The following is a 14,962-nucleotide window of genomic DNA, read 5'->3' on the forward strand; positions in this document are numbered from 1 at the left end:
ATTCCAACTATACAGTAAGGGAAACACTTCTATATCCACGATGCCCCTGCTCCAAGCTGCCACTTCCCATGCTGTGCAGAAGATTCTCTCAGAATGTCAGTTTCTACACCGGAAAAAGCAAAGGCAAGATCGAAGCAGACAGCCAGCTTTCCCACCATCTTTGCTTCCTTCGTAGGAAAACCATTCCGGCCATAACCCACGGGAAGGCCAGGAGTGCCTGAAGGGAGAAAAATCCCTGAGGGCGGCTTGAGACAAAGAGGACCAGCAACCCCAGTTGGCAAAACTGTGCTCTTTATCCCAGGAGACAAGGGATAATAGCCCAGGGGACAAGAAGACTATGGTAATAGCCGCTCAGCAGCACCACGCTGTAGAAGGCACGCTCGGCGGGTCCCCTGCGGGACTCTGCCCCATCCTGGACAGGCAGCACTCCCGCAGCACTCCGATACTTCCGAGATCCAAGGTAAATCTGGGCTTAAGGCGCCACCTAGTGCCAAAAAGGAGACAGTGACCTAGTGTAAAGGGGATTCAACAGGTGAACTGCAAAGAACCTCTAAGCAAACATACATACCCTAGAAAGACCAAAACAAGCCAGACAGCAAAGACTGGAATACACAGCCAATCCTTGAATGCAAAGACATTGATGCGCATCCACAAGAAACAACAGCAAACAAGGAAACATGACTTCTTCAAAAAGATAAAGCAAAGAGCCAGTTGCCAACCCAAATGAGATGGTGATGTGTGTTTCAATGAAGTTTTTTTTTTTTTTATGTGAGATTGATATTTAAGCCAGTAGACTTTGAGTAAAGCATATTACCCTATATAATTTGTGTAGGCCACATTCAGTCAGTTGAAGGCCTGAAAGAAAAAGACTGAACTCATTTGAAGAAGGGGGAATTCTGCCAGCAGATGATCTTCAGACTGGAACTGCAGCATCAACTCTTTCCTAGGTCTCTAGCTTGCTGGTGTACCCTACTCTCTCATGAGCGCACACACACACATTGGCTCTCTTTCTCTGGAGAACCCTAACAGAGACATCTATGAGAATGGCTAAAATGAAGACTGACAATGCCAAGTGTTGGTGAACAAGGGTAGCAACTGGAATCCTCATACTTAGCTGGAGGAAGTATAAATCGGTACAACCATTTTAGATACTTGTCTGTCAGCAGCAACTAAAGTTGAACATGCCCTAAGCAATTCTACACTAAGGTATAAAGCCCACAACATACGTTCCACAAAAGATATGCATAAGAACGTTCCTAGCAACACTCTTAATAATGGCTCCAAATTGGAAACCAAATGTCTATCAATAGTGAAATGGACAAATAAACGTTGACATATATTCAAATGATGTGCAAACTCATGCAATAACATGTATCTCACTGACACAATGAGTAAAAGAAGTCAAACACAGTGATGTCTGATGTTTGAAATCAGGAAAGGGGAAAGGGTTGGTGACTGGGCAAGGACAGGAGGTGCTTCTGCAGTGCACCATCTCTGAACTGGGTAGATACTATGTGAGTATATTCACTGGGTGAAAATTCTTCCATCTATATACTGATGATTTGTGCACTTTCCTACATATATTTATAATTCAATAACAAAGGTTTATTTAAAAAAATATGTCTCTGCCATTGTCTATTACTTTGGGGAAGTCACTCCACATTTTTGGACCCAGCTCCTCTGCCACATTTAAAGAGATGGTCAATTGGAAACCTATTTATTAATAATATAAAGGCTAAATGTGAAGAAATTACAATGTGCACCCCGCAGGATATGTGCTGAATAAATGTTAAATGAAAAATAAGTCTAAGAGGACTACCTCTTACTATGTGCCAGATGTGTCATATGTCTTATTTTGATTTGTCCTCACGACCCATTTATCCCGAGTTTACATTTGAGGAAACTGGAGGCTCAGAGACGGAAACTGGCTCACAGAAATGAGCCAGCTGGCCACCAAGGTCTGGCTGAGCACGACGCTGGCTTCAGACCCACGTGCCCTCTGCAGGGTGTCTCTGGGGACCAGGGCTCCACCACCAACACATGCCTGGCCAAGCCGCTGCAGGAACCTTCTGGCAGGGAGGCTCTGTCTTCTCCCCCAGGCTGGCTCCCAACCTCATCAGGTGACGCTCCAGCGGCCGAGTCCAGCCTGGGCTCCTCGCTGTCCGGTCCTGCCACACCCGACCGTGCGGAGCATCTCCCAGTGACCTGGTCCCTTCCCCGCCGTCTTCTTGGTTTAGCTCATATCCTCCTGGAGGGGCCTGCCGCCCCTGGGCTGCTCCCCAGCCCCTAGCGGCGCGGTCCCGGACTCTCGCACCACTCTCTGCATGAGTGGTCGCCCATCCCCGCCGCGACCAAGCACCCCTTCCCTCAGCCCCCCTCGGCCTCCCACCTCCCGGCTGAGGGATCCCCGTCTCCTCTCTTCCCCCAGCGCACACGGCGACCGCTCCCCGCCTCTCACTCCCCGCCCCACCCCCAGCGGCCTCCCCGCCCCCACTCCACCCCCCCACCGCCGCTGCCCAGCCCCTCCCCCACCCGCGCCGTGGGCGGGGACCCCTCTCCACAGCGGGCCTGGGAGCCGAGGGCCGGGACGCCGCACTAGCGCGACACGCTGCGATGGCGGCGGCGGGCCGGGAGCAGGGGCAAGACCCGGCGCGCTTCGTCTACGTGACCCGCTTCGGCTCACACCAGTGTGGCGGCGTTTTGGAGCTGGGCGGCCACCGGGCTAAGGGCCGTTGGTGCCCAGGCTTCGGAGCCCGCAGCAGCCAGGAGGAGCCGCAGGAAGCAGCGGCGGTGGCGGCGGGAGTCCCGGGCGCCGGCGAGCTGCCCCCCGGCTCCCGGGCTGGGGTCCCTGCAGCCCCCGGCGCGGCGGCTGCGGCCTCCACCTCCTCCCGGCGGCGGGCGTCGAGGGCGCGGAGCGGCCGCGCGCAGGCGGCGCGTGCAGGTGGCGCGAGGGGGCGGGCGCGGCGGGCGTGCGGTTCCTGTCAGCGCTGCTGGCGCCGGCGGCCATCTTGCCCGCGGCGGGAGGTGGTGGCTGGGTGGCGCTGGGTGGCGCTGGGTGGCGCTGGGTGGCGCTGGGTGGCGCTGGGTGGCGCGGGTGGCGCTGGGTGGCGCTGGGTGGCCGGCCCCTTGCCGTCGCGCCGCGCGTGGCGTGGGAAGCCCTTAGCTCACTTCGGGAGGTGGGGCTGAAGGGAAAGGAAGGCCACTTGAGATTAGCCCGAGGTCTGAGAGGAGCCACTTAAGTCGCGCTGAGGGGGCCTTGGCGTGCTTCTGCCCACGGTTTGTGTATCGCAAGCCCATTGATTTTTTTTTTAAATCAACTTCATAGAGGATTAATTTACAGACATTTTGATGAGGTTTGACAAGTGTATACATCCAAGTAACCACCACCACAATCAAGATATATAACATTTCCATCACCTGTGCTTTTAAAGAAAAGCTTAGTTGAATTATACTTCACAATGCATATAATTCACCAATTTCCACCCATAATTCAATGGTTTTTATCTATTCTCAGTTGTGCAGTCATCACCACTATTTTAGACTATTTTTACCTGAAAGCCCAAGCAGAGTAGATACAAAGAAAACTACATCTAGTCACTTCATGATAAAACTGCTCAGAAGCAAAGACAAAAAGAAAATCTGAAAAGCAGGCAGAGGAAAAAAGATGCATTACCAGGCAGTAAAGACAGAGAAACCCCGTCTCATTCCTATACACTCACTATTCCCCCTCACCACCCTCCTTTACCTACAACTCCAGCCCTAAGCAAGCACTTAGATCTTATTAAATCACTGAATTTTTTTATCATTGATTTTCTAGGTATATGTTATTTGTAAATAGAGATAGTTTTATTCCCTTTTTGCCCATTTCTATGCCTGCAAGATATTTATTTGTCTAATGCATTTGCTAATACCTCAAGTACAATGTTGAATAGTAGTGGAGATAGTGGGCATCTTGAGATAGTGAACCTTGTTTCTGACTTTATGGAAATACCTATAGTGTTTCCTCATTAAATAAGGTACTAGCTTTAGGAATAGGGCATATATATTTAAAATATTTTCTTTAGAGTTTTTATCATGAATGGGTGTTGACTTTTGTCAAAGGCTTTCTCAGATCTATGGAGATGATCATTTTTTTCCTTAGATTTATCAATATGGAATATAATGTAAATGAATTGCCCATTATTGAACCAACCTTGCATTCCTGGAGTAAATCCCACTTGGTTTTAATGTGTTATTTTCTTAATGCAGTGTTGGACTCTGTATGCTAATAATTTGCATACAGTTTTTGCATCAGCATTTCAGGAGAGATAGTGATGTGTAGGTTTTCTTTCTTTGTACTTCTTTAGTTTAGGTATCAGAGTTATATTTACTTCATAAAAGAAATGAGGAATTTTTCCTTTTCTATACTCTAGAATAATTTATAGAACATTCATTAAATGTCTGCCCTGTATGGGGAGCAAAGGTGAATTATTTAACCATTCAACAACTATTTATTTAACATCTATGATATTGTAGGTCAAGTGCTAGTGACCCAGATGGATCAGATAAATATTCTGCTTTCAAGGGACTTGTACATGAATAATGGGAATATAAACTAGTAGGTGTGTCTGTAAGAATGAGACCTGAGAAGGGCTTTGATAAGTAAGTTCAGGGAGAGAAGAGGCTTAGAGGAATCAAGGAACATGAATAGATAATTGCTAGTTGGACAGCACAGATTATCAAGAGTATAGGCTTTTAAGTCAGACGTAATCTTGGCTCTGTCATCAGCAGTTAGTTAAACACTGATTCTCAATGTCCTTATCTGCCGTTACTACTTTAAAGGGTTGCTGTCAAGATTAAATGAACCAATGCATGCAGAGTGCTTAGCACAGTATTTGGCACAGAATAAATGCCCAGTAAAGGTTGACTCATTGTGCTGAGTGGCTTAAAGGGAAGAGAGTGATTAGCTCCGTGTCTAGCACATAGTGGGCATGTACTAATTATTTATTGAATGAATGAAAAACAAATTTTAGACCAGATTGTGGATGCCTTGAAGAGTGTCATTTTTATCATCAGTGAAGATTTTTTAATGGTGGAGTAAAGTTATCAGAGACAGGAGCACTTCAGAAAGATGAACATGTAAACTGTTCGGAAAATGTACTGGATTTGAGAGATACTGGGGCAGGCAAATCAGGCAACTCTTCTAACAAGACTAAGAAATGAGGCTGGCTCCCTGTCCACACAGAACTTGGGAAATATATTCATAATTTATATATAATAGAGAACAATAGATGCTATTGTGGAGGCACAAATGAATGCTTTGGAAGTGATGAATAATTTGGAATGGGAGACTCAGGGAAGGCTTCATGGTGATGGAAACTCCATGAGATTTGCACATGGGGCTGAGATAGGAGGGAATCATATGTGGGAAAAAAATGTGAGCAAAGCACTGAGTGTGGATTAGTGATGGGCAGTGATCAGGGCAGAACTAGAAGTATAGTTTGAGTCAGAATGTGTGGGAAAAGGACTAGAGAAAAATTTGAAACATAAATCAGGACAAAATCCATGGTATACACTTGAGCTAGCCTCAATGAAAACAATATATATAGAATAAGATACTATATCTCTAGTGAAGATTAAAACACATTCTTCAAGTAAACAATGTGATAAATCCCACAATAATCAAGCATAGGATACTTTGTAAGATCAGAGAAGGCCCCTTGGAAGTATTGAAAGAGTAGAAGAAAGTGAAGTATAGAGTGATGATAGGGCAGGAATGAGGGACGGAGGGCCTGGATACTGGGAGTGTTCCAGATAAAAGCAAATACAAAGGTTTTCAGGGAGCGCTTGCTCGTTGTTTTATAATTATGTATTTGGGCCACAGGCCCTTAGTTTTTCTTCTAACAGTTAACATTTGGGAAGGCAGGGTGGTTTAGTGAGTGGTCAGGAAGCTTACTCACTCTGGAAAACCTTTATTAGTACTACTGTATGTCTTGTAGTGTGGATAGAAAGATGAACAAACACACATGGCCATTGCCCTCCAGGAGGTCAGAGCCTAGTAGAGGAAACACGTTATAAACACGTGACATAAAAGTTGTCCAAGTGCTATGAAGAAAGTGTTCTAAGCCAGTGCTGTGTCTGGAGCTGTGTGTGTTTGAGAGAAGGCAATAGAGAGGAGGGGACATGTGAGCTGAGTCTTGAAGAACAGATAGAAATTTGCCTGGCAGGTTCGTGTGTGTGCACATACGTGGGTGCTGGATAGAGCAGCATGTGCAAAGGCTGAGAGGGGTAAGAATAAGACACATTTGAGAAACCACAGGGTTTTTTGTCTAGTTGGAAGTATAATGTATATCTGGAGTTGAATTGAGAAGAATGGAGGCTGTAGAGATATACTGGAGCAAGATGTGATTCTTTGTATTTGTTTATTCTGTTGTTAGCCTTTTTGAGATTCACCTTACAGATCAGAAAAGAAAGGAGAGTGAACTAGAGGGATGATTTCCTAGGTACCTACAAGGTTGTTTATCTCTAGTTTTCTTGGTGGTTTTTAGCATATTATAGTGATCAGAAATATACCAACAAGTGTAAAAATCCCCAGAGAGCTCAAGAGACATTTATGTGGTCTCGTTTCTTGGGATAGTGACTCCTTATATGTCTTGACCTTTTCACTTTCTTTTTAAAAATTAGGTTTAATCCAGAAGGATGCAGCTAAAAAGTTTGATTTTCCCATACCAGTGAGTGAAGCTTCCAAAATAATGAAAAAAAAGAAAAAGGTATATTACTGTAAAAGGGAATGAGTAATATTTGAATTTTAGATCATCCTCTCTAAATACAAATGTATAAGGATATTCAAGACAATGAAAATAATTCCATCTTTTGAATAATTTAATTTTCTGAAATGAGAAAATAGAAGTAATTTAGAAAAAGTGGAACTGGGTTTGGATATGTTTATTAACCATAAAGAATAATCCTTCTAGTGTTTGAAGGTGTAAAACACATTTTAATCAAAATATAACCAACTGGAGTATTTTTCAAAGTGATCAATATGTTCCATAGAATATAATAAACTGTGATAGATAATGTAGTATAAGAAGAAAATTATAGATTTCATAGAAAGGAATAATGTATCTATATTGGTGTCATATTGCTTTTTTCAAAGACAAGGAATGCTTATTAAGTTCCTAGTAGCAAAGCTGACAAGGATGAACCATTACTGTCAAATCATTCTCACTGCTGGTTGTCCAAATGTCATGGTAATTTGAGTGTTTTACACATATTCAAGATCAGATGCTCTACTAATCTTTGATTGTTACTATATATTTTAAACAGTTTAAAGAAATTATTAGTTGATAATTACACATAAAATTATATTGTTTCTGGGCTTTGAGTTTGATTTATAATCCATATATGGTATGAAATAGTATTCAAGGTCACTAACCCTTGCACCAAATATGTTTTGAGTGAGCATCTACTTTCCACTGTACTAAGAAATATTTCTTCCAAGAGCCAGTTGTTTTTTGAGGAGAAAAGAGCAATAGCTGATATTTACTTTTAATTACTTTGTGCCAGACACTGGGATAAGGTGCTTTGCATATATATTTTTCATTAATTCTAATAATCCAATATATGAAGTTATTCCTACATAAGATTAAAACACTTGCCTGATGTAAAGCAACTGGTAAGTAGCAAAGCTAGAATTTGAGCCTAGACTGTTTAATTCCATAGTCTTTATTCTTTTTATTCTAGTATATTTATGTTCTTGTAATTTTGCTTTGGTACATCCTAGGATAAATAATTAAAATACATTAAAAAACCAAATCATTGCTCAGTGGTTTAGACATCAGAATAGAAATTCACTATTTTTAATTACCTTTAAAAACTGAATGTATTGGAACCATTTAGGTAAGACTCTATAGACAGTAGAGTCTACAGTTTCCTCTAAAAGGAAACTTCATCTAGGGCGGTTAATTTAAATACTACAGGGAAGAAATTCCAGGAAATTGGAAAAAGAGAGAGAATGCAGTGATCGCAAAGAAACAATTACATTTAAGTTTTAGTTCTCTAAGTGCTAATATTGTTTTATAATGATTATGTCAATTTTCATACAACACAGCTGTCACTCCCCTGGTTGCCTCCATTAAAATACATTTCTACTTTTCTGCTCAGCCTTCCTTAACTGCGCTTATCTTTTTAAGGTTTCTGTATGGAAGAGAGTATACAAAATCATTTCTAGAATGCTTGAAGAAAATGAAAAATATAGACTCAGGCTGAAATGCCAAAGATTATCCAGTGAAGGTAAGTTAACACAGTTTTTATTGTATGAAAGAACAGTGGCCTCTATGATAGTTTAGTTATCCTGGGGGCACATGCGACCAGTAGTTTTCCTGATTGTCACATTCAGTGTACAGAACTATAGGAATGAGGCTACCATATTATTATTGTTCATCATAATTAAAAGTACAGAGCACCTTCAAGCAGGGAGTGTAGAGCAGAGCAAGGGTGTAGGTGTGACGGATGAGTGCAGAAGGTGCATGTTGCTTGGAATTTACTGTGCAAAGGGAACATACTTGTCTGTTAAATGTGAATTTTAATGCCAATTTTTAAATAAAAATTATAAAGTTCATCCATACTAATGAAGAGAAACATTTTAACTACAATATAAAATTATACATTGTGTCACTTCATGTAGTCATTTCCTTTCCATGGACCCTGCAGTCTAATTTAATGCATTTAACAAAATCTGTACTTGAGTTATGGCCTTGGTGTCATTATTTCATTCCTGGAAGACAACTCATGAATTAAATCATGTTCCAAAGCTGCATCAGTATTGAGTTGATATTGTGGTCAGAGTGAAATTAGGCATAGTCTAGTGTGTTTATTAAAATAATTGGTAGTTCTGGATTCTCAAAAAATTACATTGGATAAAATTTTTCTAATTATAGTTCCATATGAATTGATAAATCACAAGTTATTTTTTGTCCTTCATATGCACATCCTAATACACATACTATTATGAATGTCTGAGTTCTTAGTATAGTCACTTGATTGCAGCTTCTATTTGATAGTAAACCTGCAGTATTTAATTTTGTGAAGTATATTTTCATAAGATAATTATTAAAACAGTACCATTTTATAAGCAGTGTTAACAATGGAAACTTATCGTATATAATATTGTATCACTAATAGCACAAATTATTTATAATAATGGCATATAAATAAATGTTCAGATTAATAATATTCTCTTTTACTTTTCTTATCTAATTAATAAGGAGAATGAATTGGGAGGAAGGATTAGGAAGAAGAAAAGTAGTCAAAGTTTTCTTAAATGAAAAGGAGTTTGAATAGGCAGAGCAGTATGTGAAAAACTAATACTTTTCTCTGAGTGCTAACCCAGATCACTGTGTAACTTTGAACTTGTTGGTTTCTTTTGTGCCTCAGTTAGAGGCCTTCTACTAAGTGTAAAGTAATCTTGAAAGGATTATTTAACAACTTAAAATAATATGCTGTGTTTTTCAAAAATAGCCTCTTGTTAAAAGAAGATATCCTTTTAGTTCATTATTTTGCCTTACAATTTTAAACTAGATAATACAACTTTTTAAATAAAGTTAATAATTATCATTTTAAAATATAACTTTTATTCTTAATATGTATTTATTAATGGGAAAACCTGTGCTAGAGGCCAACTTGAATTTTCCTTATTTTTTATGTTGTTCCTAGGCTCCAATTATACAAGATGAATCTTCTTAACATTTTCTGGTAAGAATTCATTTAGATAATAATTACAAAGTATAGATTTTTTCCCTTCCCTTTTATATCCCACCTTCTCCAACCCTTAGTATATACCCATTGCTAATTCCAGCCTATTTCCTTCCTTATGTTTAGTGTTTGGCACATTCAATATTTGTTGACATTTAGAACTTTATTTGGGCCCTGTCTCCATTGTGCTGTTGAAACTGCTTTCTCCACAATTCGTGTTTTCTTCTTCTTGTTCATATCTCTACTTAGTTCTCTTTTCATTGAATGTGCTATCAGATTTAATACTATCTTACCACTGCTCCTTCACAGTGTTTCTCAGTGTCCTGCAGGCTGTGTCGTGGCTCTCGTCCGGCCTCACTGACCACGTTTTCTGTGTTTTTAAATTTGTTTCCTTTGCTACCACCTAAAAATGAATGCTATTCATTGATCCTATTCTCTTTTTGCATGTTCATTATGAGTTAATGCACAGATTTTATTGCTTCAATTACTCTTCTTGGGTGTATGACCCTTAAATCTCCATTACACCACTCACCTCTGATCATGAAACTGGTTTTAAACTGAGCATATCATCTTTTCCCCTTTGTTATCAATTGTGCCGGTGGTTCACTAATCACCTGGGTTCATTCAACTGTTAGGGAAAGATCACATCCAGTGGGGGGGATTTTTAAGTAGTAGAAGAGGTAAGATAGGCCTTGGAAAAGAGAAATTAGTCTTTTATAAGTGAGAGTGTGAGAAGGAGAGTATATTTTAGCCAAGAACATGAGCAAATTCATGGAGTTCAAAAAATGTTTAGGGAATGTACAGTTTGATTAAAGATTATTTAAGGAAATAATTTAAGAAAGATATAAAATTATACTAAGACTGTTTTTTAAAGAGTCTCACTTGAATGTTGGGCTGAGGATTTGTTCTGGGTTCAGTAGAGAATGAAGAAACATGGAACACTTTCTTAAGCATTTATACTAAATGATTTCAAATGTACAGAAAAGTTGTGAGAATAATTTACAAGGAACTCCAGTATACCCTTTACCAAGATTCACTAATTTTTAACATCTTGCACATTTGCTGTTTTAGTCTCATTTTCTCTGTGTGTGTATAAAGCATTACCCTTTAATACTTTAGTGTCTATATCCTAAAATCAAGGCTATCTTTTATCTCACCACATTGCAGTTACCAAATCCAGAAAATTTTAACATCAATATAAAACCTTTAGATACTTTCTCATGAGTTGGTTCATGTTTTGTATTTTATGCTAGAATGTTACATAATTAATGTTTCCTTCACAGAGTATCACATCTTGAGTTGTGCGATCTTCATTGATACCTTATTGATGATGTTAATTTTGATCTTTTGGTTGTTATCCATTTGTAGTTACTATTTTTTCTTTTGTAATTAATAAGTATTTCATGGAAAGATAATGAAAGGCTATGTAAATATCTTGTTCTTCATGAATATATAGAACATTTTAAAACAGTGGAGCTATCAGATCTGCATTTTAGAAAGAATCTGATGTCATTTGTGGAAAGATTTGGAATGGAGATGAAACAGAAGCTGAAAAAGAAAATCTGGGAATTGTAATAGCAGTCCAAGTCAAAAGTGAAATCCATTTGAATGAGGGTGGTAGAGGGGGCCGAGAGGAGACAATTAGATGTAGGAGATAGGAAAGATGATACTGAGTTTGAGAATGAATAAATAAGAATAAGGAAGTCATGAGAAATAACTTATTTTATGAAAGTACTGAGTTTTATTTTTGGCATGTTGAATTTTAGGTAATAGTAAGGTACCCAGGTGAAAATTCCAAGCAAGTAATTGGAAATGCTGTATTGGAGCTAGTGTAATATCTATACTGCATAAATGTCAGATGTAGTTCTAACAGTAGCTATAGATGAACACCTCAATGTAAAAATGCAGAAAGAGGAGAGGACTGAGTACAGAATGTTAGACAATGTCGAGGATGCAGAGGAATTTGCAATTTCAGAGTCTGGGATTCTGGGGACTTAATCAGGAGTAATGAGAGAGACGACTGTGGGGCTAAGGAGGGAGGCTAATGAAGTTCGCAGGAGATCAAGGCATTGACAGTTCAAAGGAGGGCAACGACCTTGCTTAGTGAGAGTATATGGATACAAAAAGTAGGAGTATGGAATATGTCTGCTAAGAACATATTTTAAGAGTTCCAGCACCTAGAAGTAAAGCACGAGTTCCAGGTGATGACAGTGTCTAAGCAATGGCCTTGCTGTTAGTGGCGAAGTGGTCTGGAGATGAAGGCCTATGATATAATATTTTTCTAACACAATTTTTGTAAATGGGGCTGTTTAAGTCACCAAGGGTATTGGCAAGAGTTGGAATGGAAAGAAAAATATGATAACTCATATTTTATATGATAACATATTAAGTCCATCAGAAGCTTTTTGTGGTCTACCAGAGAAATTAAAAGTCATTAACACAATTAAGTACAGGGAGTGTCTAACTGTTGCTTTATAATCTTAGAAATGTTAAAATTTTACAGTGACTACTGACTATGATATTTTATATTAACAAGATTCAATTTTGTCATCTTTTATTTAGGATTAACATATCTTTGGATCTGTTTCCTAGAGAACATTATGAAGAGTTCAAAGATGAAACATTAAATTGGATCATAATTATTTGTTAATTTTGGTGTGCTTTGTTGTAATTGGACTTTAATAGTTGAATAGAAAAACTGCCTTCTTTATAAATTAGTAGTATTCCTTTGCAACTTAATAAGAAGTTTAGTTAAATATTATCATATGTATGCAAGTGTTATTTTCAGAATTAATACTTATTCGATATACTTTTAAATTTATATATAAAATTTAAATTAGCCTATCAATAATACAATTGTATGCATTTATAATTGCCAACTTTCTCCTTTTATTACCAAGTCTACAACCACTGCTTTAGTCATCTCTTTTAGATGTAACTATTTTAAATTAAACTTGAGTTCATCTAAATTATTTTTAGCTTCCTCACTTTTTCTAAACTTCTCAATTATTTTATGGAAAAAAACCCTATAATTTGCAAAGCAACAATTATTTTGGGTGTTTAAACTAATAGGGTCAGGTGCGGTGGCTCATGCCTGTAATCCTAGTACTCTGGGAGGCTAAAGTAGGAGGATTGCTTGAGCCAGGAGTTCAAGACCAGCACATATTAAGCACATATTAAGACCCCATCTCTACAAAAAATAGAAAAATTAGCCAGTGTAGTGGCATCCACCTGTAGTCCCAGCTACTCAGGAGGCTGAGGCAGGAAGATTGCTTGAGCCCAGGAGTTTGAGGCTGCAAAATGAGCTATGATGATGCTACTGTACACTAGCCTGGGCAACAGAGTGAGACCCTGTCTCAATAAAACAAAACAACTAAAATGATAATTATTTAAGCCATCTTTTCATCCAAAGGGAACTTAGTAAATGTATGCATTTACAATATGGATACATTATATTATAAATACAGTATTTTAGGAAAATTTTTGGGCAAAGATCAGAGGAGTTACCCTTCACCTTGCCAGTCCCCTAATTAACAGATACTTTCTTTTTAAGTCAATGAATGGAAGGTTTAGAATTCTGAAAATCATTTAGAAATGCTTTTCAATGAAGTCTCTTTATTTTCTACTCTATATTAAGTAGTCATCAACACTTACCTACACCAGTTTTTCTGCTTTTTGCTGGTACGATTTCTCTTTTTAAATTGAATCAAAGACCTAGGAAGAACTGGAAAGTTAGAAGGGGAAAATTAAAAGAGACTTGTCCATAGCCAAACTCTGTGTACACTGGTTGCTTCTTCCCCTTGACGTGGCAAGTCCTTTTCTTTTATAACCAGAAGGGTAACAGTGCCAGCATCCATTCTTTTTAGGGGACATTGAGAGTGTGGGCTTCCTCAATTCTCTTACAAAGGTATTACAGAGTGGCAATATATAAAATTCTCATGAAATAGTATAAGGTATAAGGACTATAAAATAATTCATAGTTTTGTTTCTTCCTCTGGTTACAACTTAATTACTTCATGAGACTATAATAGCCTAGGATTTATGTTAATATGTTCTTCTAGTAACTGTTTACCAAATCTACCTGTTTCCAGATGAAGGACACAGTGCCTGGGCAAATGGCCTAGGTCTTGCTTGCCCTGTGGGGTCTAAAGTTCTCCACAAAGGGTCATACAACTTCTTTGGAGTATTTTGGGTAAATTTTCAGGCTGCTAAATCCTTGTTGGTGAAGCTTCAAAGTTTAGCTTACACAACTTAAATTCATAGCAAAATGAGACATGTTTATACTATAATTTATGCTGCATAAAGTTTTGTGGTGAATGTCAATGAAGATTTTAGGTTTGCTTTAATGTATATTTGTATTTGTGTGACTTATACAACTTAACACAATAAAGTAGTCTGTTTTATTAGGTATGTCAATATTTATTAGATTTAAAATACAAGTCTAATGCAGGGTGCAAACTTACTTTGTCATAATGTTCTAGAACCAGGGAGTAATGAAGACTCCCATTGAAATGAAGTCTCTAAATATTTGTTCTCAATCTTTTCATTTTTGTTTAATAATTTCTGGTGAAAATATATAAAATCTGTTTTGTTAAATAGAACATAATAAACATAATAAGACTTTTGCTTGCTGACACATAACTGATACTGTGACTTATTTATGGTTCTGTAATTCCAGCAGGGGTCATTAAAGACTTCAGACTACTATGTGGTCCTGCCTTTTCTTCATCTCCAGCCCAGAATGTCTTTTGTCTGGTTTTCATGAGTAGGAACACTCACTCACCAAATCTATACCTGACTTTCCCTTTCCTCTGCTTCTTAGACTGAAGGCATTTTATTTTATCCCATTGGCAATTTCTATTTTGGGGTCTGCAGTGGGTGTTTTATGCTTAGCTGTGTAAGGTGGGGAGGGGAGGGGAGGGGAGGGGAGAGATCTTCTAGTGATTTGAATGAAAGATTTTGGTGAATACAGAATAGAGAAGGAATAATGTCAGTATTTCCAAATATAATTTAGCCATTTATTCAGGTCACCTGAAAGATTTCAGGTGAGCTGTGGAATTATGAGGAAAAACCAGTGAGATCTTTTGGCGTAGGAACTAATTAAATTCAGGATATTTTCACATCCATTGGTAGTAGGGAGACTGAAAACCCTGAGAGTGGAGGGGAAACTGCACTAGTGCAGCATTTTATTATAGGGTGAATGCTTGGCTAGGCAGTGGTATGCTACTGG

General features: G+C 38.8%; 1 protein-coding gene across 1 annotated transcript; it reads left to right on the top strand.

Annotated features, from left to right (window-relative positions):
- Window positions 1-2,565: 2,565 nt before the first annotated feature.
- C21H5orf47 (chromosome 21 C5orf47 homolog) lies at window positions 2,566-14,675 on the top strand. The gene is made up of 5 exons (XM_020283646.2): window positions 2,566-2,941; window positions 6,664-6,749; window positions 8,172-8,271; window positions 9,694-9,732; window positions 12,295-14,675. Exons 1-4 carry the CDS (start codon window positions 2,614-2,616, stop codon window positions 9,711-9,713), a joined length of 534 nt encoding a protein of 177 aa, XP_020139235.2. The 5' UTR covers window positions 2,566-2,613; the 3' UTR covers window positions 9,714-9,732; window positions 12,295-14,675.
- Window positions 14,676-14,962: the final 287 nt, after the last annotated feature.

Source organism: Microcebus murinus, chromosome 21 (assembly GCF_040939455.1).
Source record: "Microcebus murinus isolate Inina chromosome 21, M.murinus_Inina_mat1.0, whole genome shotgun sequence".
Lineage (NCBI taxonomy): Eukaryota > Metazoa > Chordata > Mammalia > Primates > Cheirogaleidae > Microcebus > Microcebus murinus.

Bases quoted from the DNA above. Each gene is read 5' to 3' on its own strand.
- C21H5orf47 (XM_020283646.2), top strand. From the start codon at position 2,614: ATGGCGGCGGCGGGCCGGGAGCAGGGGCAAGACCCGGCGCGCTTCGTC. The intron at 2,942-6,663 runs GTGGCGCGAGGG...TTTAAAAATTAG, and splicing joins CGCGCAGGCGGCGCGTGCAG to GTTTAATCCAGAAGGATGCA. The intron at 8,272-9,693 runs GTAAGTTAACAC...TGTTGTTCCTAG, and splicing joins CCAAAGATTATCCAGTGAAG to GCTCCAATTATACAAGATGA.